Below are 26,051 nucleotides of genomic sequence, written 5' to 3' on the forward strand. Positions count from 1 at the left end.
TAGCCTATAGGCCTAAGTTTACTGTTATTGATGCTTGATCATTGTTACAATCAACAATAACACCAGTCCCAATCAGTGTCTTCAGAAAAGATGGCATGATGGATTTTGACCTGTCAATGTTTTTCACCATTCATGTTCTCATAAATTTGGATAATATCCCCCAACTCCACTGAAATACACCCCCAAACCAAATCAGACTTAGGCCTACCCTTGAAATTCAAAGTTCTTGCAGGTCTGGATTTCCAGGCTATATCGGACTCAGTTCATCGGTAAATTAAAGCTGAAGATTAGAACAGTAAGTCACAGTAGATCCCATCAAGTCTGCCCAAGAGAGAGCAAGAAAGATGCAAGGAAAGTGTGAGGGGAAGTCGCTGTAAACGCCACGTTGGCATACAGTATAGAAGCTGTGCTTTTTGTTTTGTTGTGTTTTTCATATTGTGTTTATGTTTCCTGTATTTACTGGTCGTATTTGTTCTGGTTGCTCTATTAAAAAGACTAAATGTCCATGGTCAGGTTCCTTGTATTGTGACGCATAAACTTAAACACACTCACATACTTGCACATGTACAAATGCACACAAGCGCCAAGCAAACCCACATGCTCTCTCTCTCTCTCTCTCTCTCTCTCTCTCTCTCTCTCTCTCTCTCTCTCTCTCACACACACACACACACACACACACACACACAGGTGAAACTGTGTATTAAAGAGGTGTGGCAACAGTAGCAAGTGGTTCATTGTAAGGTGGCTGTCTCTAATAGTGTGGATGTAACTGTGATCTCTCCTCCACCTGTGGAATGTCCAACCCGTAGAGAAGGAAGTTGAGCTTTGCTGCCAAACATCCAGGTATGTCTTCAGTGTTCACCATCCAGACTGTTTTTATATGTTTGGGTCTACAGACTATGTAACATAAATGGTAACCGTGCCAGTAGGATAACAGGTTTCAGAGGCCCACACCCTCTATCATTTGTATTGTTTTCTGTTGATGACTAAATATGTTTGTCATGGACAAATACAGTGTCTATGGTGAGAGAGTATTTGAATGTTGCCATGCCATCCAACAGGATGAAACTCTGGTATTTGTCAGTTCAGAATTGCCCAAATGAATCTGCTTCATCTGTGTATTAGGGCACAGGGACACTACACTGTCAGACAATAGCCGGTGTGGTCATTTCCAAGTGTTTACATTCCAGCATCCCTTTGCTAAACTTTTTCGCAGTTGGGACATCTACTTATTATATTCCTACATCTACTATCTAAATTCATATGCCATTATAGCTGACAAGATGCTCTTTGCCTCCGGGACAATAAAGTAAGGAGAAGGATTCCTTTTGATCTTGTTTATCTACAAACCCCAGCTTCCCTCAACAAAGCAAAGCGAACTTTTATAGACTTTTAACTGGCTATCCCTGCCAGTCTCCATGGGCAGTAACTTCCTTCCTTCATCAGTGGTTCCTCTGTGCAAAGCCAACCTCCATGTACTACAGAGACTACTGATGCAAGAGCAAAACAGATTTCCAGTCTGAATCAAATCTGAAACACAAGAATATAGCTGTAACAGAAGAAGTGAGTCTTGAAGCTTCATTGGCAATCTCTCTGTTGCAACTTATGCTTAACTATTTTACTTTCCTTTAAATGTATTTGTTGTTGTTCTATTTCCTTACTGTGCTTTAGTTATACAGTACGTGCAGTATCACATAATTGGCACGTCTTCCACATTTGGAGAAAAGGATATTAAATATAAGGTCTCAACAAGTTTTAAATGGGCAATTCACATTATCCTGTATCCATCCGTATAACTTTGTCAATCTTTGTCTGATTACTATATTGTTACCTTAAATTAGCCTTTGGATTTGAACCTGTGTTCATTCACAGTCCTCACTTTGACTTGATGTGTATGGTCCAAATTTGCTGTCATGTCAAGAAATTCCCTGTATACGGAAGTAGCCTATACTTGGCCGAGAAACCTGACTTAAAGATATTGATGAATCTATAGTTCTACGTCAAGTGAGCCAGAGTGTTTCCCTGATGAATGTTATCTCTCCTGACTGACTCATGATTTAATGAGCTACTGCCGTAGCTGTCAACACCGCCTGCAATTGTTTAACTATGGTGGTGGCTAAAACTCCACTCTTGGTCATGACTACCCTTGGGCAGTTCTTAGGTCGTCAGTATACAGTGTTTGATGTTTTGTAACTGTTTTGGAATGATTCAGAATAACACATGTTTGTTTGGTTTAATTATCCTGTTTGAATTCAGTTCAGTTAATTGAATAATGCAGCATACTTCTGTGAATTTGTCTCTATTTCGATGCACTGTGGAAAAGCCAAAGCATAAAGAACTGAAAGCCCCAAGCTGTTCTATGAAACAATCTATTTAATTTCTCTTATCTCACTGATATTACTTGATACCATGACGAGAGCATCAGGTGCAGTCCTTGCACTGACCAGTAGAGAGAGCTGTGAATTAAAATATATTTAGCCAGCTTTGGGTATAGAAGTTATCAAACCACTACAGTCTGTTTTTGACAGTTGTTTGCCTTTATTGTATATGTGTGTGTTTGCCGAGATGTTGTGTAATGTGCTTTGCTCTCTTACCTCTAGTTCTGGTCATTTACCCATCTCCCATCTGATCATGACTACTAAAACACCATTAGCACACTCCCAGGCGGACACTAACAGCACTGTGGCATCCATCCCAGTCATTAATAGCACTGTCACTGCCATAACCAATAGCACTGTCATTGCCACCACCGGGAGCACTGTCATGGCCACCACCGATAGCACTGTCATTGCCACCACCAATAGCACTGTCCATGCTACCACTGCTGTGCCTGGCTTCATCGACAGCCTGCTGAACAAGATCCCCTGTGAGTAATAGGCCTTCTCTCTCTCCCTCTCTCTCTGTGTCACTGCGCCCTTAGTGGTCCCCCCTTCACCCTTAAAGCTCAAAACAACTTGCTTGGTCTGCCGCGCTCTCTTGCAGTTTGCCCCCTCTCCCTTCTCAATCTCCCCCATGCACTCAGATGGAGGGTTGCCTCAGCACCTGTTGTTGGGGGCCCCTATCTGATTCCACACCAAGTGCACATTTCTTACCTCTCAATTTTCACTTCTTACAAGTTTATCTCCCCTTAATCCTCTTGGCTGCACTCTTGCCTCATGCTTTAGATGGGTATCATAGTGCCGACCAAGACTATATCAGCCTGTCGCTTGGGGACAATTCAATTCACAACAATGTCGAATGTTATGTTCATTGTCATTCCGGTCATTTTGATCTCTTCCCACAGTGCCAAGATGGGCCATCTATGCCATAGTGGCTCTCATTCTGCTGGTGGTGCTGATCTGCGTGCTGTGCATTTGCGTCAAGTGCTGCTGCCGGGGGAAGAAGAAGAGGAAGAAAAAGCTGGACCAGCAGGTCAACCTGAAGGGCCTGAACGGCTCCACCACCACGGCACTGGTGAGTCGCTCTCTCAGGGGGCGGATACAATATCAACACTATGCAATGATGAGAGTTCACCCGCAGTATGGAGGCGACCCATTTAAATTGCGCCCTGGCAGCACCTTTGCAAGAAACGCTAACAAGACTACAGGCACTTTACAGGAAGACCTTATTCATAAAAGGATGCATGTTCCCGTACTTTCAGCAGTGGATGGAAATGCCGCATCGAGTTCCACCCATATTTTATCATTCAACTTTTAGGTGAAGCAAACTTATTTGAAGGAAAAGCATAATTGTATTATTTGAATATTCATATGAAAAGGACAAATAATCATTTGCACCCCAAGAAAATCTTATAAGCAAAATATTTCCATTTATATCTAACTTCTAGTAAGCAGGGTGTCTATGAAGGGTGATCCAGTTTCACTAAATTGTACAAATGGAGTAGTAATGGTGACACTACTGTAGGTCAAGTGCCTTTGCTGTTTCACAGCAAGGGCATGATACTCATTTCTGTCACACTGAGATAATTGAAGGTGAATTTCGTAGAGGGAGCTGCTCAATATGTACCACCATGTGCCACCTATCAAATGGAAAATTCACACTCATTGATACACTCATTGATGCACTTATTGTGTTTGTTTTGTTTATTGTTGTAAAACTGCTGTTAGAATTGCTCTTCAAAGCTAAAAGCTTAAATGTAAAATGTAATGTAAAAAAAAGAAATGGTGGAGACTGAGCTCTGCATGATGGGCTGAGTTGTTGGGTTCATGCTGTATCTTTTGGCCCAAAGGTCCAGCCGGATGTGGACGATGTGGAGTACGGCTCAGCAAATAACCCCAGAGGAAGGCTCCTGTACTCACTGGAGTACAACGCACCCAAATCTGAGGTGAGACTTTGGATCACACATTTGCGTCTCCACGTGCAGCACGTTCATGCCAACATTTGGCACAGCAGTTATCCCTGAATTATCCACCAACAACCATTTGGCTGATCAAGGCTGTACATTGGACTTGCAGCTGCCACTGCAGCAAAAATAAAGGCCATCACTAAAATACACCTTTAAAATCAGATGTAGAATTCCCTGAAATCCGCATTGTGTCTTAAAGGGCTCAGCTCACCCCTTTAGCCCATTAAATCATGAGTCAGTCAGGGGAGATAACATTCATCAGGGAAACACTCTGGCTCACTTGACGTAGAACTATACTGTAGGTTCATCAACATCTGTATGTCAGGTTTCTCGGCCAAGTATAGTTCCGTATACAGGGAATTTCTTGACATGACAGTCTCCTTCCTCTCCTGTAGTTGACAGTAGGAGTAAAGGAGGCGGCTGCCCTGAAGGCCATGGACCTCGGGGGAACCTCTGATCCCTATGTGAAAATGTATCTTCTTCCCAGCAAGTCCAAGACATATGAGACCAAGGTCTTCCGGAAAACACTTCAACCTGTGTTTAACGAGCATTTCAAGTTCCAGGTAAAACTCAAAATCACGTTATGCATACATGTAAACAAAATAACTTTTTATTACAGTAGGCTATTTGTTTTAGCTCTGAATGTGTTCATTGTTCTCTAGATCAGCCAAGCTGAACTGAGTGAGTCGACGCTGGTGATGCAGGTGTATGATTTCAATCGGTTCTCCAAACATGATGTGATTGGAGAGCTCAGATTAACACTGTCTGCGGTGGACTGGAACCATGTGATCGAGGAGTGGCGGGATCTGACCGAAGCCTCCAAATTTGAGGTGGAGGACCAGAGATTTGGGTGTTATTGTTTGCTTGGTTGTTTCTGCATAATTGTTTAAAGCATATTGTGGTTAATTCACTGTGCCTCCCCTTAGAGTATTCTCTTGATTATGTTTTGTGCCTTTTCACGGCAAGCAATTCATTCCATTGCTTGTGTTTTAATCAATTAGTCAATAATTAAACGTCTGATTTCAATGTTAATTTACTTGGCTCGTCCTCTTTCTGTCATAGCAAGAGAATCTGGGAGACATCTGTTTTTCGCTGCGCTATGTCCCAACGGCCAGTAAGCTTACAGTTGTCATTCTTGAAGCAAAGAATTTGAAAAAAATGGATGCTGGAGGTTCCTCTGGTAAGTGGTGTATGTTTTAACATAAAGATTAATGTCAAACGTGTTTTGAGCTGATTTTCCAACGTCTTGATGTATTAATTTTCACCTTTGTTTTTATAGATCCTTATGTGAAGGTTCAATTGGTACTGGACAGGAAGAAATGGAAGAAAAAGAAGACATCAGTGAAAAAGAGAACACTTAATCCTTACTTCAATGAATCGTTTACCTTTGAAGTTTCTTTCGACCAAATTCAGGTCAGTTGGGCTTGATTTTCTCATGACATAGTTTGCAAAGCCATGCTTCAGGTTGCTAGGATTGCTATTGGACCTTGTCTTGAATTGATTAACAAAATCTGCTGTGAAGCTTGTAAGATTTATGTACGACCGATCGATTTATTACTTCAAAAGGACACAAAAGATAAGTCATAAAGATAAGATTTCGTTAAGATAATTCTATAACGACTCTATAAGCTCTAAATAACTCAATGGGTGCCTCTCAACATCTCTCCTCGATCCTCGATGCTCGGTACTCCAGGCTCGTTCCCACTGATCTAACACTGGATAGACTATTCCATTGTTGTCGCCCCATCATTCTTTATGTATAGATCAGTGAGGACGAGGACCTAGGAAGGAAGGGAGGATGTATAAAAGACGAATGAGAGGCAGCCTGTGTGTAGTGTGTGCTGCATGTTGTGTCTAAAGTCATCTCTCTTATGGAGAGACACTCTGAGTTATAATGAGCTTTTTTTTTAAACAAAGCAGTAACGTTTTGGCCTATGGCCTTCAGATCGCCTTTAAAGTCATCTCTCTGGCTGTTCTTCCTCATCCTCACCAATGTTATCCCTCTCACCCTCCACCCAGAGAGTCCAGTTGGTGATTTCTGTGTGGGACCATGACAAAGTCAGCAGGAACGATGCCATCGGCAAGATCTTCCTGGGTTGCGATGCCACAGGCAACCAGCTGCGGCACTGGGCAGACATGCTGTCCAACCCGCGCAGGCCCATGGCCCAGTGGCACACGCTTCTGCCCGCCGAGCAAGTGGACACCACTCTGGCACTCAAGCACACCATCAAGATTCCTTTCACCGGCAAAACCTTCTGATGGCCATTCAGGAAGAAGAACCAGAAGATACCTGATAATGACCAAATAGGGACCTGTGATCAATGAAACATCACACTTGGGACTAACGTACTGTACAGTACACACAAACACTCAGGAGGAAATGAACACAGACATATTATGAACTCTCAGGAAAGGTCCTTTCATGTTTTTAGTGTAGTTCATGAAATGTAAGGGTGAATAAATTTTCTATTTAATGATTTAATAGTTAACTCTGTCTTGAAAATAATCTGAAAATAATTACTGCTCATCAGATATTTTCGGTGCAATCGGCATTATCCCTGCAAGGAGACATATCCATTGAATGACCATTTCGTCGACTGATCATGCCAAAATGATTCCTCATTTCCTGTGAGGGGGCACAAAGTGGAGATGCTTTGCTGATTAAAATCCATGTTTTTCCCTTCCAATTAAACACTCTCTGTCTCCCTCTCTTTTAGGAGAGTAATTAGCTGAGTAAGACATGGGAATACTGTGAGCGCTTCACAGCGTAAGCATTTCACATGCTTTCGTAATCTTTCGTCCCCTAAGGGTGAAAACAACAACTGTCAGATTAAGATGAGATAATTCAGTGTCAGCACACATGTGCATCAGGCCAATTAACACACCATAACGAGAGTCTGAGGCAGCATATCACAAAGCACAGGAAATTATGTAATGCTGATTATTGTGCAGATTCATATGCTTACATTGAGATTTTTGGAGTGTTTGGGGAGTTGGTTGTTGGTGCTTTCAAAATTGGGTCCAAGGACTTCAAATGAAATAAGAAAATGTTCATAAGAAAGCAGTCCATTTTGCCTGCTTTAAAGCACATAGGCTACATTGGCCTTGAATTTACCTTTATCTTACAAAAATATCTGGTGCAAAAAATTACAGTTACATTAAATCTGATATCAGCAGTAACATTTTGTAAAGAATCTGTTTACTAATTGTCCATGGGAAGAAGTTCTCTGTTTTAGGGAGGAATTTCCACTGGAGACCGAGATGCCGCAAACTTCCCAGACGGCTGACGGCCGAGTGGATTCTGTGTTGGCTTTACCTGTATCTCCATGGTAACATGGTGTGCACAGCGGGGGCAGCCTCTGGGTTGTGACTCAGACAGAGCACAGGGACCTCTGATCCTCTAGCCAGGAGGTCCATGTTGACCGCATATGCTGGGCCCTTTCTTTCTCTCTCTCTCTCTCTCTCTTTCTCTCACACACACACACACACACACACACACACACACACACACACACATACACACAAACACACATAGAGAGAGAGAGTTCTGTACACATACATAGAAGCACACACAGAAACAAATGTCACACTCATACAGACTCATATGTTCAATACTTTCACAAACACAAGAAATATTACACTGATGTTCACATATATGCTTAAACACACACAGACACACAGGCACACCACTACACATGCATACATTTAAAGTGTTTCTCCCTCTCTATCCCTGCCGCACACACACACTCAAAGTCTCTCTCTCTTTCGATCCCTTCGCTGTCCCAGACACCCATACATGGGCACAACCGAGGCCTTGACCCAACCTCATCCTGATTCACAAGCTGCGTCCGTCTTGGTGCATAATTGAGCATATAGGTGATTATAATTGTAGATTCATTCACAGAATGCTGGCCAGAGAGGGCCTTGGACAGGTGTAAGACAATAAGAGAGGAAGAAGAGGTGGCAGAGAGACATCGTCTTAGCAACGCGCCTGCGTGGATGGACATGGGTGGTGGTGGTGGGGGGTGGAGGCTGATGAGGATTCTTCTGTGTGTTGCTGAGAGGCAGGGGGCACACCACGGCTCTTTGATATACAAATGAGAGCGCTACAAGTACCCTTTTGTCCTGGAGGTTGCGTCTTCACGCACATCTCCTCAGCTCAAGTGCCCCTTTCCTATTCCATGTTGTCTTGTGTCACTCTTCCAACAGATAGCACCATGTAGACAAGGAGATTTACTGATGGGCTTAACTAAGTTTGTGAACACATATCTAGAGCAAATGCACTAGGAGGAGCATCCAAACCCCTGTGTACTGTACCATCAGCAATGACAGCACTACTACTCGCCTACTATCATTACTGTTGCTGTTACAGGACGTATGCCTGCACTGAGAAAAAAGAAGACTCTGACAGGTGTAACGGTTAACAGAGAGGGGTGGGGTGGGGGCTGACATCTACTGTGCAAATACACTCTGAGTAGATAAGTACAGTTTAATGCAACCAGTGAGATTGTATTAGGCTACAGCTTCTGCAAACAACACCACATATGGAGACTCATTTAGTTGATTCTGAACACTTGAGTTGGCCTTACTAAAGCCTGTAGGCTACTGTGCTTAGTGCTGGAGTTTAGTAACCTGGGAATATCCATACGAACCCATAAGACCATTTTGTAAGCAAATTTGTCCAGATCCACTCCCATTGTAGGTCTGGGTGTTCCTCTGGCTATAGTTCAGCCCAACTCCAACCGTTGAGGACATGTCATGAACAGAGGATGCTGAAGGCTTTGTTTGAGCTTATTTAACCCCGACAACGAGCTTGCCTCCGAAGAGACCACTGCTGTGACAATAGAAGACGATAACAGTAAAAGGGACAGCTGTCTTGAGGATGAGGTAGGCTACATTAAGTCGATCCAGATGTGACCTCTGTGTTTCCACAGACCTGTATGACATCACGCTCTGCCGAGGTTTCCAGGATACCTGACAAGCATTAACGCACTCCAATTAAGGAGCGACGCGAATACGCAGTAGTTCACAACTGAAAGCACACAGCGAGCGCTGATGGTGTCGACAACAAATTGCTGGTAAACGCAAGAGGAACGACGTTACGAGAACAGAACACCTCTAAACATTTCACACACGCGAGGAACACATCTATAAAGGTGAGTGTTAGGTCATTATGATTATTATGATTAGCCTATATTTCTGTTGGGTTAACTATCCTATACGTGTTTCGTTCCATTTAATAGACGTATCATTGCTCAGTTTCCTGCAGTTATAATGTAGTTCTTTTGAAGTAGGCTACAACATTGCAGTTTATGCCCAAAACACTACATTTACATTTCTGCATTAAAGGACAGTATAGCAATGTAGTTGTAGTACAATGTAGTTCCAATGTGATTCGATGTTTCATGTCTAAAGTAGCCTATATGCCCTCTGCATGTAAAGTAATTGCAAGGATTTTTTTTCATAAATGGTCTTTTAAGAGTCATGACAAAACAAATGCAGGTGTTGCTCGGCACAGCACTCTGAAAAATATAATTTTTGAAAAACAATAATCTCGGCATCTGAATGGCCTTTGTCATTGCTGTTAAATATAATATCGGGCTGGGTGAAATGTAAGTTGAGTATTCTGATGGAACTATCGGAGTGGCTGTATGACTGCATTTCCCAGAGAACACTTCTTTGTCGCTCCTCTGAGGTTGAAGCCCACGTGAGTCCCATTCAGCCGTGAGCCACAGAGAGGGAGTGAATGGCGAGGGGTTCGTTTTGCTAAATTCCGTCAGTCCTTTTTTGTTCGTTTCTGTCGATATGAAGTGATTAAAAGAGAATCCATTTTGGGACGTTTGTTTGCGTGTCCGTTCAGTATGCCTCCGTGATTTATCTGGTTGTATCACTGACAGTGACCAGGGTGGATACTGCACCAGTTTGCCAGCAACCAGTAGCTTCATATAATGGTGCATATATTGCGCCGTGGTGATTCGCGTTTTGGAGAGATAAAAACATTATAACAGCAGCGATGAGTCGTTGCATCCAATGCACCTTTTCTCGTTTCTTTAGCCAATCGTGCCAAGATCACTCCAGATTGAGTGCTGTCAATCATGGTGAGATAATTTTCATGTGTTCTGCAGCAGTTGTCTCATTTGCTAGAATCGATCTAAGGAATGTTGTGTTCTCAGTTCGTGCTACTTTATATGGTTACAGTGCGGGGGTGTAGCCGATGATAGATGCCCGCAATCTAAGTTACTTTCTCTCTCTGTGTGCATGGAGGCATTCAGTTCTGCTTAACTATGTTGCATTATTGTTGAAGCAAGGACACGCTGAAGATTTTCAAGCGTCTCTCTCAACTAATTTATATCTTTGGATTTGTCTCCCAACAGGGGGCAGAAGATGGAAAGCCTTGAAAAATGGAACAAAGACTTCATAGCACTTAGGCTGTTGGATAAGAAAATAAACTCCAAACAAAATGGCAAAACAGGTATGAGTATGCCAGCTGAGTTGTAAGATGTGTGAAATGAAGAGAGGGGCTATTCAACACATGGATGTTCTTCTGTAAACATGTGTCCTGCTTCACATCTCCAGTTTTCATGTGGAAATAAAAGTCTTTCATTTATTGCTTGAACAAGAGAGGATGTAATCATTATCTCAGTGTCATACTTAATACTAACAAATGTATTTGTTTCCCCCTCCAGGCATGATCGTTAAACGTCTTAATTCTTTCAAAGCACACAATCGTTTACATTCCCAGCCCATCTCCCGTTCAGAATGTGTTACAGGTAAGAAAGTCTGACTTCCTTCATCCACAGCAATTACGCATTACCGGTCAGACCTGGTGGATATATGCTCCTTGCTAAGGCAATCATTTCCACATATAATAACTGAAAGCAGCCACTGACGGCATAATTGCAGCCCTGTATGATCTGACGTTTTTGTTGTTAGTGACTGGGGTCTATGTACGTCTGATGACCATCTGATCCAGCCCTCAGAGGTTTTCTGTAGTCTATTGTGTGCCCAGCAAGGTTGCCTCTTATCTTCACTAATTACATTTAGTGACACTGACAAACATTGACATTTTCGCTGTCCTTTGTTAATTGTGTTGAGCCTTTCTTTTCCTAGGGTTCTGGGGCAGTGTTAATGTTTAGCCACACAGCAAGCAAACTGTTCACTATCCAGAAAGCAAAGCCAGGGCCTATATATGTAGTATTTGATAGCCTCGTAGTTTTTTTAATGTGTTACTAATATTTCAAAAAGCATCACTAAATGCCTGATTTTATCTTCACCATCCCCATTTCCCTTAAACGCAACAATTCATAATTCCCTTCAGAGACAGTAGATGTTCAGGAGGCCTTTTCTTTTAAAAAATAAAATAAAATAAAAAATACAGTTTGATGTGGTGGAAGCATTGCAGCTTTCTCCTGAAGAATGGCTGCCTTTTAGAGAAGGACAATCAGATTAGAATGTTCTCTCACGACTGTTCCCTCACGACTCTGCTGTCACTGGCAGCTTCACTGTGGAGAGGTATGCTCCAATGTCAGCTGCACAGCCTGCCGCGTTGACATATTTATCTGGCAGTGAGCGAGCGGACAGGTATGATGCACGGGAGAGAGGGGAGCGCTGGAAGTGGGAGCGCTAATGCTCGAGTCGTGCCGCTGCTAAAGACACTTCAGGACCATTAGTGAGTGTCCTGGTGGAGAGCGCTGCTGGGAGGGGTTTCCGCTGATGCTGTAAGCTGGCCAGTGTGGGGCCAGGATGAGGGAGGCGGGCTGTTTCATGTGTGTGTGGTGGTGGTGTTGGTGGGAAGTGGGGTGTACTTTGTTCTCGCACTGTGTTTCTCTTTTTTAAATTTTTTTGTTGGCTGCATGTTATTCATTTGTTTTTTTGATTTACTCAAAATGAGCAGTCTTTTCCCCTTTGCCCCCCCCCCCATCCCCTTTTTATGACCAGATTTTTTAAAATTTATTTTTGTTTTAAAGTTCAGATTGAAAGATATGTATAATTATTGTCACTAGACAATATTCCAGTCCAACTGTGTCAGCCCATCTGTGGTCACTGACCTGAAATCATGTACTGCACAATGTAAAATGAATATAAGAAATGTCTCTTTTTTTAGATGTGATGTTGATATTTCCTTCCTCTGTGCCTCTGTGTATTGCAGGCTCGTGCCCAAACCTGATCATGAGTAGGAACGAGCACGCGGATCACAGGCCTCTGCCAGTGGCCCTGACCCCTCAGCTTCCCCCACGGTCCCATAGACCCCTCTGTCTGTCTGTCTCCTCCGACAGCAATGGCCGCTTCAAAGCCCTCGAGACCCAGGAGTGGAAGAACAACCTCAAAGCTCAGGTAGTACTCACACTCAGTCACAAGATATCATGATATTCTTGGTGATAATGTTATAAATGACATCAAAATAATGTTGTTGAGAGCTGTGAAAACACAAAGTCAAATTTGATCCAGACCATCACCAACAATGAACTAGAGTTTGAACTCGACACCAATTCATTTTCAAGAGTAATAATATCGGTTATTAGGGGTGTGAATCTCTCCCTTTTTAGACGATTCGATTCGTATCGATTCATAAAGCTACAATACGATTCACAGATGATGCGGTTTAATACAGAACGATTCAGTGCGATTCGATACGATGCGATACGATTCAATATGATGCAGTACCGTTAATAGGCCCCAAAACACAATATAGTTCTTAATCTCATTTTATTTTCCATACTGCAGTTTTTTTTTTTGGCTACTTTAAATCTGCTATTAGTGTTTGGTTTTATTATTGCCATTACTACTGTTTGGTTTTTGTTTATGGGTGCTTGAGGTTTTAGGCCGAAAAAAAGGTTTTGAAAAAAAAATCAGATACTATGCATGGAAATCACTTAGTTCTGTTCTACTGACTCTCCCATTCCCAAAATATGTATGATTTTTTAGAATTTGTATTGGAATTCATATTTATTCACTAATGTCTTGTGTTAGTGACTAAAATTGTCATATGGTGTGACATGAAAGTTATTGTGTGTAAAACTATGATGGGGTACAAATTGTTTATGTGAGTCAGTGTATCATAATCTTCTATCTTTACTTCACCAAGATCTAGCTTTTCCTTGTGGAAATTTATTATATTTTACAGTATATTTATTCATCAATACACAAAGTAGGGCATTTGTCCCCAATATTTCAATGAACTTCATATTAATTTGGACATATCTTGATACAAAAGAAATAAAATGATGTCATATTGAGATTTAAATTACATAAGTGATGACATGTTTATATGTGCTGCAAGTAGAGATGAAAAATTATGATATGAAATTTTAGGGTTGATAACCAGGGTTGGAATTTCATGGCGGCCATGACACATCCATGGCCATCGTTTCTCCTTGCGTTGGTCGTGATGCTCCTTTGAAAATCAGAGTGTACTGTGAATAGGCTAAATACAAATTTGATCATTTTTATGTAGCCTACTGCATATTAAGCTTTGGCCATTGTGCCCCCAATTATACCTAACTGAAGACGAAGTGGCCTTGCTCCTAACATCATAAAATTCCAAGGCTGCCTATAGCGATAACTGATATTTATTGGTTTGTTGTGGCCGATACCAATACGACAGCCGATAGGGGTGTAAAGATTAACCGATACGTATCGGAAATCATTCGGAACGTTCAAAATGCGAATGCATCGGAAGGCAGACCCCTGGATCGGTTTAAATGTACTATGAATCGATAGATAGTTACAACTAACTAACGTTACAAATTATGTTACTTTCAAAATAAGACCGACCCTGATTTGCTAACACACCAGAGCGTCTAGCCTTCTCCAACGAGGGTAAGTAGCGTCACTGCTACAGTGACAGCCAACTAGTTGTCGAGTTTAGTGAAACGCAGATAATGCTGACGTTAACGCGTGTTGCAGTATCCTGAATGAAGTTCAGTCGTAAGCACAAGCCTCAAACCTAGCTTCATAGGCTACAACACCCCTTGTCAGCCTCCTGCATTCCCCTTTGCGCGGGTGTCTCCCCAATGCTTCTGTGCCATACTGTATGTTCGGTGCACGTCTGAAAGTTGACTGAGGAGGTGGGGTAGGCTATTGCTTACCTGTCAATGTTGATGTGTTGAACGCGCTTCTCACAACGTGTGTTAGTAGTAGCCTCCTTATTTATGAAAGGTAATCCAGACAGACACTCTTTCCCAAGAGCTACAGCTACATGACATAGTTTTAAACTATTGTGACTTGTACAGCAGCTAAGTGTAGGGTGATATGAATGTATCTCTATTAATTGGCCGAGTGATTTCGTTTAGAGGCATCTTTTTCTCATGGCATTTTCAGTAGTCAAGTCAAGTCAAGTCAAGTCAAGTTTATTTATATAGCACATTTCATACACAGGTCATTCAATGTGCTTAATAACTTAATTTTGTACATTTTACCAAAGTGACTGGTTTCCGCCTTTTAGGGTCACATATTTAGTCCATTTAGTCTTGTTTGTTTCAGCCTTGTAATGTGTTGGTATTCATGTGATTTCATGTGTTGGCAGATGGAGCAGGCCCACAGTGCGGGTGCAGCCAGCAGCACAGGCTCCCTGGAGCGGGCGTCTCTCTTCTGCGCCTCGGGCTCCACCACTACCTCCAGCTCGGGCTTGTCCAGCCCCGTGGAGACGCTCACCAAGAGCAAGTCGTCCAGCCGCTTCTCGCTCTTCTCCCCGCCCTGGAACAGCAGCTCTGAGTCCGACTCCAACCCGCCGTCGCGCTCCGGTTCCAAGAAGCTACGCAACTACAGCCGGCGTGGGGTGGTGGTCGCGTCTGCCGGCTCCGTTGGCAAGGCGCCCGACACGCCCGAGGCCAAGCACGGCGGCGGCGGCGGCGGCCCCGAGCACTTCCAGTACTCCGAGCCGGTGATCTCCAAGGTGACGGACTACATCTACGTGGGCAACCTGAACGCGGCGTACAGCGGGCGCACGCTCTGCCGCAACAACATCGACAGCATCATCGACATGAGCAACCTGCCCGGCGAGGCCAGCCTCAGCCTCATCCCGTGCACCTGCTCGCGCGGCACCAAGCACAGCTGGTCGCGGCTCAAGGTGGACATCGGCGAGCTGCCCGAGTCGGCGCCCGAGAGCCCCGCGCTCAAGCCGCGCTGCTTCGAGGACATCAACGAGTGCATCGACGCCTCCACGGAGAAGCGCAAGCGCGTGCTGGTGCACTGCCGAGACGGGTTCTCCCTGGCGCCCACCTGCATCATCCAGTACCTGATGGTCCGGCAGAACATGCGGCTCATCGCCGCCTACGAGCTGCTGAGGGCCAAGCACCCGCTCAACATCCGGGAGTGCCACCAGAACGTGCTGGTCAGCCTGGAGAGGGCCCTGCGGCCAGGGGGCAATATGGAACCCGAGGGCTTCAAACAAGCCATCTCTCGGAAGGTCGCCTGGACCTGACCACTCTAGGCCCGGGCTAGTTATATATATTTTTGTTTTGTTTTGTTTTTTGTTTTTGTTCTATTCAGATGAAATGAAGAATTTTGAAGAGGCAGCTTTTTTTTTTAGGTTTGGTCAGCTGGTTAATATTGGTTGTCTATTGGTTGTGAGTCAATGCTACATATTTCCCCTCCCTCCCTCCCCCCTCCCTCTCTCTCCCTCTCCCTCTCCCTCTCTCTCTCTCTCTATTCCAGTGGTAGTGGTGCAGAGCTTGTGAATTTTGCCTGGTGGCGTACTCAACACAGGATGCAGACCTGCTCTCTTTCAGGTTGGAAATAAAGTTCTCTGTACAGCTGCTAAACCGTTCATAAAGTATGTTCACCTCCTAGATTGAAACTGTTCTCAATGTCTGGACATTGTGTTTTGTAAAATTGGGGCGGGGGGGGGGGGGGGGGGGGGGGGGAAACGGAGGATCTCAGGAGACCTAGTGATGTCACCCCATTGGCTGCCATATAAGACGCCAGCATCCAGCTGACTGAAATGGGACCACAAGGCTAGTACCCCAGAGGCCCCACGTGTAGGCCAGCCTGATGTCAACTTCTAAAGAACTTCTCTCTGGACGCCCGGTGAGTTTCTGACCTCAGATCACAGGAGTTTCAGATAACGTGCGGCATTCCTCAGCAACGTGGACAGTCAGAGCCACAGGCCTATGGGACAGAATGGAGAGTGCCATGAGTGGTGGACAGTTGTCCTCTGTGAGGACCGTTTTGAATTTTTTTCCTTTTTTTCTTTTTTTTTCTTGCATTGGCCCTGTTGAAAATGTGAGCTGTTGTGTGTGTGGTGAAACTGGAAGTGGCCAAAAAGTGGTATCTATTTACTGAGTGCCAGTATTAGTTTTACTAAGTCTAATTGTGATGCAGTGTTCTACTGTTAGGCACGGTTATTCATTGCACTACTTACAAGGTACTTGCGCACAGATGATGGTTGATGTTTTGGTACTGTAGTAGGACATATTCGGCCACATACAGCAAAGATATATAGGCCATAGGCTCCTTGTTTTCTTTTAGGTGCTGTAGATTAATATCGCTCTAATAGCTGTACTGAACACCATTAGTGATTGCAATATTGTTCTCCCCCCCCCCATCATCCTGTCACTCACTGGACACTTTAATAGTAATGATGTTGCTCTTGCTTGTCAACAGTGGTGTTCTATTTTGTTACTCGGTGACCAATGTAATGGAAATGGATGCTCAAAGTTTGGTGCCTTTGCTTGAAGTTTTCTCGAGTCAGCATTACTTTACTGACACACTCTGGATGCAGCGGTTGAGCATTAACTATGAGGTTATTCGATGCGAGAATTATATAATATAAGTGCTATTGATGTGCTGTGTGGCATATGTACCTCTTGTGGCATATGACAAAATACAGTTTGATATTAGTACTTGCTCGTCATATGTAAATGTTTTGTTTTCAGTGATCATGCTGTGAGCAGTGGCAGTATATTTTGTATGTGATGGTGACAAGTGTGTGTCAATCTATGCTAATAACCTACATTTCTCTGTAAACATGTATGCCATGTATGCCATCCGGGGCACTCCAGCGATCTCTTGTTCTGGGCATTACAGAAAGGTCAGGCTTCGAATCAGGTAAATTTGCCACCAAAATTCCACAGCGGTCAGCTTTGGCTGCCCTTATGCCTGGTTAGATTGTGGTGTTGGAAGTTTTTTTTTTTTAATTGTTTTCTCCTTCTTCCTTGAAAGAGTAATGTGCTCTCTGACTTTTAGGTCTAACAACTTGATCTCTCAGGTGAACTTTATTGGCCTAGAATGTTCTCAATGAATTTCAAACCAGAATATGTGATAATGTATTTTCTGTATCATGTTTTTAGTCATATGCATTTCTATGTAGATATTAAAGACCAAGTTTAAGCCAGCATGTTCCTGAGTAGATGTTTTATTTCCATTGTTTACCTGATATGACTTTTCCCTCTTATACTAGAGATGCATATACTGCATCTGTGATAACAAGAATAGTATTTTAAGGGCTTATTTAACAAAAATAGCTGTGTGTTTTTTATGCGAGGCCATGAACATGTATACTTTGACGTGTACCCACTTTAATATTCAACTATGCTCAAAACGCATAATTCACAGATAAAACTAAGCTAACTGAACATATTAATTGCAAGTATATATTCTATATGCAACTAGCCAACAGATCATCGTGTAATGTTGCTGATGACATGTCACATTGTAACTCAATACCAATACAAACGTTTCACTTCAGCAAATACGGGGTCAAAACCGTAACATTACTGACAACTTGCACTGCAGTGAGTTAGGAAAGGAGCACATTTTGTTACACTGATTAACTGCAATTAAATGCGCACTCAATACAGTTAGAGAGTCATAGCTTAGTCTAGGGTGTCGTTGATTTTGTTTGAATACTGTTTAGATGATGACATGGAACCACAGTAATCTAGCCACACGTAGGCCTAGGTGCAAGGACAAGGTTAGGAAAAGCGGAACATGCATGCAAATGTTCTATGTCCAAGTTTTAAAATGAACTTGGGCCACAATATCTGGACTTTTTTGGTCATCACAATGCATAAACAAATGTGTACGATTATACTATACTGCCGTTATGGTTATAATTGGTTCATCCCTAATCCATGACCCTTTTCTTCATCAAATTTTGGACTTGATTCCTTGGCCTTTGTTTTATGCCCTAAACCCATTATTACATTTGTCAAATCAGATTTTGAATGCCCTCACTCACTTGCCATAAACTCTGGGAAGTACTGGAGCATTTTCACCCCACCAACTTGCTCAAACACCCATTTCCCTGTATTCCTTTAGCAAAACAAAAAAATTTTCTGTTCGAGTGTATGCCAGTGGATAAACTGACAAAATCATCTTTTTGTCCTTCTTTCTGTAATGTTTTTTTTTGTATTCAGTGAAGCTGAATGACACTGGGTGGCTCTCAAACTCTCTCCTCGATCCTCGAGGCTCTTTCCCACTGATCTATAACTAACACTGGATAGACTATCCCATTGTTGCAGCCCCATCATTCTTTGTCTAGATCAGTGAGGACGAGGATCGAGGAAGGAAGGGAGGGTGTATAAAAGACCAAATGAGAGGCACCCCATTGTCTTTAAATCACTTATGAGTTACCATCCATTACTGCACACTTTTCCCCTTCCTGATCCACGGCTCTGTCTTTTTCTCTACCCATTGAACTCTAGGTTAAGGACTTAAACATCAAAATCGTGGACCTAAAAGGAAAGTTTAAGAAGCCACCACTGAAGACAGTACGTATGTCTGCAGATGCCATGCCACCCTATGACTACTGAATGTTGGGCCTCTCAGGGTGATGCGTATAGAGCTCTCTAGCACACACTCTGCCAGTGCAAATGGCTTTGGCTGGGGCTAACCACTTAGTGCCTCTGTTGGGCTCTGTCTCTCAACACATTGATCTCGGCACATTTTTTCTCCCTTTCCCCTTACTTCTCTCGCAGACTAACTGGTTTGAAGTGACGGCAGTTCTATTCATACGCCTCTGTGGAGTCTCCCCATGGCACTCCAAACGTGTACCCGGTGGGCCCCCGCCGAGCGTGTGGTTTCCTCGGAGCTCTCTAAGGCGTAACCCAATCGTCCCTCTTCCCACCCTTCTGACGACGGACAAAGTACAACGCTGGCTAAAAAAAAAAGAAAAGAGGGAGGCTGCCCTAGACTCTGCATCAGCTGGACTTGGGCAGAATGGGAATGGGTTGATTTTCTGTATCATTTACTGCAAGGAGGGACTCTTTTTCTTTTCTCCTCTTCAGGTCTTTCACACCTTCCTGTCAGTAATCTCTCGTTTCTCCTGTGGACAGATTCTTTCCTTCTGGCTGGATGAACCTCTGTGTCCCTGTGCCAGCACACGATGACATGCGGGTAACGGGCATGCAACTGACTCCAGAACAGGGCCCTGCCAGACCCATGCTACATCCAACCCAGCACCCAGCACCCCCTGTATGTCTACAGTACACTTCCCCTGTAAGCAGTTATCAGCCCTCTTGTGTGCCCTTGTTGGCTCCCCCCCTACCTCAAAACACCACTCACCACAGCTGAACCCCCCAATCCCACAGCTTTTTATTTCAACCCACCCCCCACACACACACCATCACCACAACCACCACCACCACCCTCTTCTTAGAGTAGGAACAAGGCATTGGAACAGTCTCCTCCTCATTCTTTCAGAGGACGGGTGCCCCTGCTCCTGCTAAATAAGGGCTGTTGTCTGAAGGAGCGAGATAATGAGCATCACCCTCCTGAAGGAAGGGTTATTTATATTGAAGGAAGAAGGGAGGAGTTGAAGGTTCCATATAGAGTTTCAGGTGCTTGTTAGCCAATTGGTCTGCCAATGAGTCTGCTACCATAAAGAGAAAGATGGGATTTCCTTGGCCATTGGGAAATGCAATATATAGCATCTGATAATCAGGTCTGACCGTGGCTATTCGTTCTCCTCCACCCTTCGGTCCACTGTCCTATCCTCCTCCTCCTCTACACGCAGAGGTAAGAGCTGTACCGTTCTGACCTTTGTCAAAGCTTTTGCTGGCTGGCCGGATTAACACCTTGACCGTTCAAAATGCTTTGGTGTTTATCGGCTTTGGGTACCATCCATGTGTCTGTGTGCTGCGCTAAGATCTGATGATCTGATGTGAAGCTGTTGTCTTCGGGTTATTTGGACATGAAAATTATGCTTGAAAATACTGTATGACACATCCTGTTCATCTTGATTTAGAAATGTGAGGTTCATTGATGTAATTCAGGTTTATTTGTACGGTATGGTTTTAAGTTGGTGCATAATTTGAACAGGTAGATTTGTTTGTTACTTATATTTCTTTCCCTTTGGAATCGTTTGTAGGGAATCTTCTGAACCATCTCTTGTGTCGTTAGACACTGATGACAAAATGATGAGCGTTTACGGTTTACTCTTCATTAAATGTTAGCACGCTGTGCTTGAAGATGGTTGGATTCTGAAAAGTGATACACCTGTGTTAATTTAGCTGTCAACACAGCAGTTGATCATGCACACTCCTCTGGCATGGGGAGCACTGGGGAAGTCTTCTATATGAATCTGTATTGGTTGTTGGAAGACATTCATGGAGGGTGAAATGCAAAGGCATTTGTTGGGAGAGAAAGGAGATCATTATAGATTACACCACATTATCACATCAATTATATCGGCTAACACTTTTGTCGAGCCAGAAGTGTGGTGGTGGTGGTGGTAGTGATGGTGTGTGTGTGTGTGTGTGTGTGGGGGGGGGGGGGGGGGGGGGGGGGGGGGGGGGGGTAGGGTGCAGCAAACCTAGCTGCTAGGATATTTGTTATTTATTTAACCCTCTTTGCAATGTAAATGTAGTGTTTGTCGCTCAGTCCTTCCCATTGCAAAAACTATAATAATGTAATTTTCATCTTAAACTCTTGAATGTCTGATGCCCCCTCAGTTTGATGCAGTACACTACGAGTAAATGCAACAATAATTCTTAAAATGTAATGACGGCACTTATTTATGATTATCTTTATTCTTGTGTATGTGTGTGAAAAAGCACTTTATTTATTTAAGCATTAATTACTTGTTTTTTGGTGTAAATATTAACCTCAGAAACTTGCAGTAAACCTGTATTGTTTCTCGATAATTTGTAATGATGAAGGAATGTCAAAGCAGTTTGTCTCATGTCTCAGACATCTCAGAGATTTTTCCAGAGGGGTCGTGAGAGCCCTAACACTAGTGGTATCAGGTTTTTGATAATCGTCCAGAGCCAAGCTTACCATAACAGTGCCACCCGTAGCATAACAGCTGGACTAGATGGACTCCTCCAAATATAGATGCCCACCCACTTAAGCCCAAATGGCTAATCTTGTGTTTGGATAATATTTCCTCCTGGACCTGGAATTATGGGCACTCTGTAGGAACATACTTCACAAAGTGTTTCCTTATTCGTAACTGCTTTGATGGTGTGAAGTGGATTTTGTTTGCTCAGCACAATATTGTTTTTCAAATGTTATTGCTATCCTGCGCTGCAATCTCTGTATTTGAGAAGAAACTAATCATCACGGTCTCCAAGTAATGTCTACTTGATATTCCCCTCTCCCTAGTCTTGGCTTAATTGCACTTACATAAGTGAGGACAATTCTATTCTTATAGTGATGCTGACTTTTCCTCATTCACAGGGCGTGAACAATATTCTGCCAAGATGTCGGAGTAAGTTTGTTTGTTTGTTTATTTGTGTTTCTTTTTTTTGTTGGTCTGTCTTCCTGTCTTTCTTTCCTGCTTTCTTGGTGTCTTTCTTTCAGTTGTTCTTGATTATTGCATTTGATTAAGATACTAGATTTGTTAGTATTTGATTTATGTGTCAGTTTTGGGGATCATTTTATACCTTTTCCCTGTTTGGTTGTGTTGTATGAGTTTGTCCAACATTGCATTATATATCACTGTTGCAGTGCCATACTTAATGCAGTGTTTGCCTTTAATATACGTATTTCCTTGCAACACTTCAGAAAAAAGATGTCATCGAGTCGCAAATACCATCTGAAGGTACAAACAAACTTACTGATTTTGTGTGTGCAACGTAACATTAAACAATGACACACTCTTAATTCTAAAATGATTAAAAAAACATTTGGTCTTGACACTGACTAGAAATGGAACAGATGACTGTCTTTGAGGTATGTAGCCTTTGACCACTTTGCCTTGTGGAATCCCCTAGAGCTTGATGCTCTCGATTGCCAAAGGTTTGCTGGAGGCAGAGGTAATACGAGGAGAAGAGGAGAAGAGGGCCTACATGTCAGAAAGCTGTCCTTCTCTCTCCCTGCCTAGTGGTACACAAGCCCTACAGGTACTGTACCAAAGCTGAGTTTTGCACAAGTGTAACGGGTACCAATGCCTGTTAAGCGTCCCCTTGGAATTACGGTATAAGGGTAGGCCTACGTTCAGACTAAGCGTCTTTTTCTCAGCTGCCGGCGTCTGTTTCACATTATAACCCTATGGAGGAGACCGTGTTTTCAAAAAAGTTGCCGGCTTCTTTTAAAACGCGACTGCAGCCGTCTTTTTTCTGCAGCTGAGAAAAAGACGCTTAGTCTGAACGTACCCTTATTTTGTCAGAAAAAGACGCTTAGTCTGAACGTACCCTAAGGTTCTATCTGACATTTTTATCAGAACTGAATTATTCACATATTCCTATTCTGCAATATTTACATCATTTAAGGTGTTTCTTCACGTTACTTGCATTTTTGGACATTATATATTGTACATAAAGACTTAGATGACCACATATCAGTGTAACTCAATGGAATTCAACAAATTTGAAGTTCAACAACTTTTAAGTACAATATTTCAGAATTACTCAGAATGCAAATAACACTAATTCCATGGGGTTATAGATATCAATATCCAGAGGTGTATTATATATACATTTCAACTATTAGAAATAGCACAACTTTGTATACTGGTAATAAAAGTATATTAAATGAATAAATTATATTATGCTTGTCAAATTTTAAATCTTAAATAATATTATGGTTGTTAGGCTGTTATGTTCTTTTGTGGTATTGTGTCATGTTATGTTGATAGTCCTATTAACGCAGGAGTGTAATATTTGTGTACTTCTGCCACCTCTGGGAATTGTGGGGGTCACAAGCCACTGGCACTGTTCTTTTGGGGGTCACAGACTTGAAAGTTTGGGAACCCCTGGTGTGAAGCATTACACCTATAAATGCAGGTGTGGCATATGGCTATATGCACGGAAGGCTGTTCAGGGCCTACAAGCATTACAATAAAATATGTTCTAAATAGCCAGAATAACCACAAAATAAAATATGTAATTGTCATCATAGTTATTAGTAGTATGCAACCCATGAAATTGTGAATCCATCTTTTCTTTGTGCAGATATGAACTAGAAAAGCACTCAAAGAGTGCAACCTCCGCCAAACGAGCACATAACCGCCTCCCGAATCCAGATGGTGATATGGATCACTCCCAAAATTGAACCGTTTCTTGGGTCAATTCGGACCTTCCCTGAAATTTTCATGGAAATCCATCCATAACTTTTTGAGTTATCTTGCTAACAAACGGACAAACAGACGAACAGACGAACAGACGAACAAACGAACAAACGAACAAACGAACAAATGAACAAACGGACAAACTGGCAAACCCTGATGAAAACATTACCTCCTTGGCGGAGGTAAATATGTTAGTTGAGTTAGTTTTGCACTTACCTCATGGCAGAGCGTTGAACTCTTTATTTACCTCCGCCAAGGAGGTATATGTTGTCATCGGGGACCGGCCGGCGTTTGTCTGCAAGACAAACTCAAACTTGAGCAAGATAACTCAAAAAGTAATGGCTGGATTTCAATGAGATTTTCAGGGAAGGTCGGACGACTCGATTACATTTTGAGAGTGATCCGTAATTCCGTCGGGATTCCGTCGGCGTTTATATATTTAACTTAGTGGTGTAGCCTAATGGCATGGTATGGCCACGTGGTGGCGATCTGAATAGTTTATGTTAAAATGTATGACAACCTAAGAAGAATGATGCAGGCGGAGGTAGCTGTGCTCTCTGAGTGCTTTTCTAGTATTGTTTATAATATGTTTATATTTATTTTGTATGTTTATCTTTTTAACACAATATTTTACTGCATTCTCTGGATTGTGTAAGATGTGGAATGTTGATGTAATTCTGTTTCTCTAGGAGTTTTTGAGAGAGCTACATCATAAAATTGATGCCATTGATGAGGAGAGATATGACTTTGAAGTTAAAGTCAACAAAGGTGTCAGAGATGTAAGTTTCAATCACTGTCTATCTTTAAACATCATGTTCTTATCATGCCAGACATGAAGTTAAACAGTATTTGGAATTTCTTCTGTAACATAAGTACTGTACTCTCTCCAGATTGAAGACCTCAAGATCAAGGTGATAGACTTGAAGGGCAAGTTCAAGAAGCCAGTCCTGAGAAAAGTACGTATGTCTGCCGATCAGATGCTGCAGGCTCTGCTGGGCTCCAAGCACAAGGTGAACTTGGACCTGAGAGCCAACCTGAAGCAGGTGAAGAAGGAAGTCAAGGAAGAGGTGAGTAGTTTGATTTGCCTGCCTGTGCTCCTTCATTCACTGGAGGTGGATGTGTTGCTGAAACGAGCTAAATGTCCTTACAGGAGAAGGAGTTGCGTGATGTTGGCGACTGGCGTAAGAACATTGAGGACAAGGCTGGCATGGATGGCAGGAAGAAGATGTTTGAGGGAGGCGAGGCATAAGTTTCCTCCCTGCAGCTAGATTGTTTTCAAAGAGATTTTCTATTGAGCCATAGCTTTCTTAAAATAATCCAATTCCGCTGTCTCTGAATGTCTGAAAGAGCTTATTTTCCCCTTAGGCTTAAACCTAAATAATTTCTTGCGGACTACATCTTGAAAGTCGATGTCTTGATGAGTTATTCAGTCTGTTATCTGCTTGGTATGGCATTTCTTGTAATGAAGACAGTCAGAATACTGTAACTCTTATTTGCAAGACATTAAGAATGAATGACATTTCATTTACATTTTTAATGACCTGAATAAATAACTTTGAAATAAAAAGAATTTATATGTCTACAGAACTATGTACAGTACATACAGTACGTTGCTTGATGGTCTGGGTTGCTGTTCATTTAGTTTAATTTTAAATTGGTGACTAATTTTAAGTAGGCTAATTAGTTTTAACTCTGATCAGAATCTTTTTTCATCACACGCTTAGCTGAAATGGTGTCACACTAATTTGAATTGAATTGACTGTACATACATGGCCACACAACTCTCTCTCTCTCTCTCTTTCTCACACACACACACACACACACACACCCTGCGTGCACACACACACACACACACACACACACACACACACACACACACACACACACACAAATGGACAATGAGAAGGGACAAAGGCATTAAAAGAGCTTAATTAAACAATGTGAGTATATCACATATTCCAGTCAATATTAATTGCATGTATGCCATACATTTTTATTTCAAATATACTATACCAAAAAACAACTAGTAAAGATTGAGATAACTGAGATGATTGACATCCTTAAGACCGTCACTGACCTGTGTTCAACCTCTCCAAGTATATTTTCTTCTGTGGTCTGGTTCGTCATCTCCTCCCTGGAGTGACGGGAAATATAGATCTCATCTGTTCCCAGTCTTCCCTCAATTACCCCCCCCCCCCCCCCCCCCCCCCCCACACACACACACACACCACCACCACCACCACCTCTCCTCCGTCT

General features: G+C 42.7%; 3 protein-coding genes across 3 annotated transcripts; all 3 read left to right on the forward strand.

Moving 5' to 3' along the window:
* The first annotated feature begins 775 nt into the window (after window positions 1-775).
* On the forward strand, window positions 776-7,031 carry syt8 (synaptotagmin VIII). Its single transcript, XM_062547153.1, has 9 exons — window positions 776-843; window positions 2,601-2,866; window positions 3,284-3,453; window positions 4,229-4,324; window positions 4,741-4,908; window positions 5,008-5,175; window positions 5,408-5,525; window positions 5,625-5,758; window positions 6,365-7,031. Exons 2-9 carry the CDS (start codon window positions 2,632-2,634, stop codon window positions 6,602-6,604), a joined length of 1,329 nt encoding a protein of 442 aa, XP_062403137.1. The 5' UTR covers window positions 776-843; window positions 2,601-2,631; the 3' UTR covers window positions 6,605-7,031.
* Window positions 7,032-10,143: 3,112 nt separating this feature from the next.
* Window positions 10,144-15,956, forward strand: LOC134094300 (uncharacterized). Its single transcript, XM_062547786.1, has 5 exons — window positions 10,144-10,443; window positions 10,720-10,817; window positions 11,032-11,115; window positions 12,495-12,679; window positions 14,871-15,956. Exons 2-5 carry the CDS (start codon window positions 10,730-10,732, stop codon window positions 15,765-15,767), a joined length of 1,254 nt encoding a protein of 417 aa, XP_062403770.1. The 5' UTR covers window positions 10,144-10,443; window positions 10,720-10,729; the 3' UTR covers window positions 15,768-15,956.
* A 4,261-nt stretch (window positions 15,957-20,217) lies between these two features.
* On the forward strand, window positions 20,218-25,349 carry LOC134093595 (troponin I, fast skeletal muscle-like). Its single transcript, XM_062546726.1, has 7 exons — window positions 20,218-20,302; window positions 21,965-21,995; window positions 22,292-22,328; window positions 22,501-22,629; window positions 24,485-24,574; window positions 24,686-24,862; window positions 24,946-25,349. Exons 2-7 carry the CDS (start codon window positions 21,988-21,990, stop codon window positions 25,042-25,044), a joined length of 540 nt encoding a protein of 179 aa, XP_062402710.1. The 5' UTR covers window positions 20,218-20,302; window positions 21,965-21,987; the 3' UTR covers window positions 25,045-25,349.
* The last annotated feature ends 702 nt before the right edge of the window (window positions 25,350-26,051 follow it).

The sequence above is a fragment of the Sardina pilchardus genome, chromosome 10 (assembly GCF_963854185.1).
Source record: "Sardina pilchardus chromosome 10, fSarPil1.1, whole genome shotgun sequence".
NCBI classification, from domain to species: domain Eukaryota; kingdom Metazoa; phylum Chordata; class Actinopteri; order Clupeiformes; family Clupeidae; genus Sardina; species Sardina pilchardus.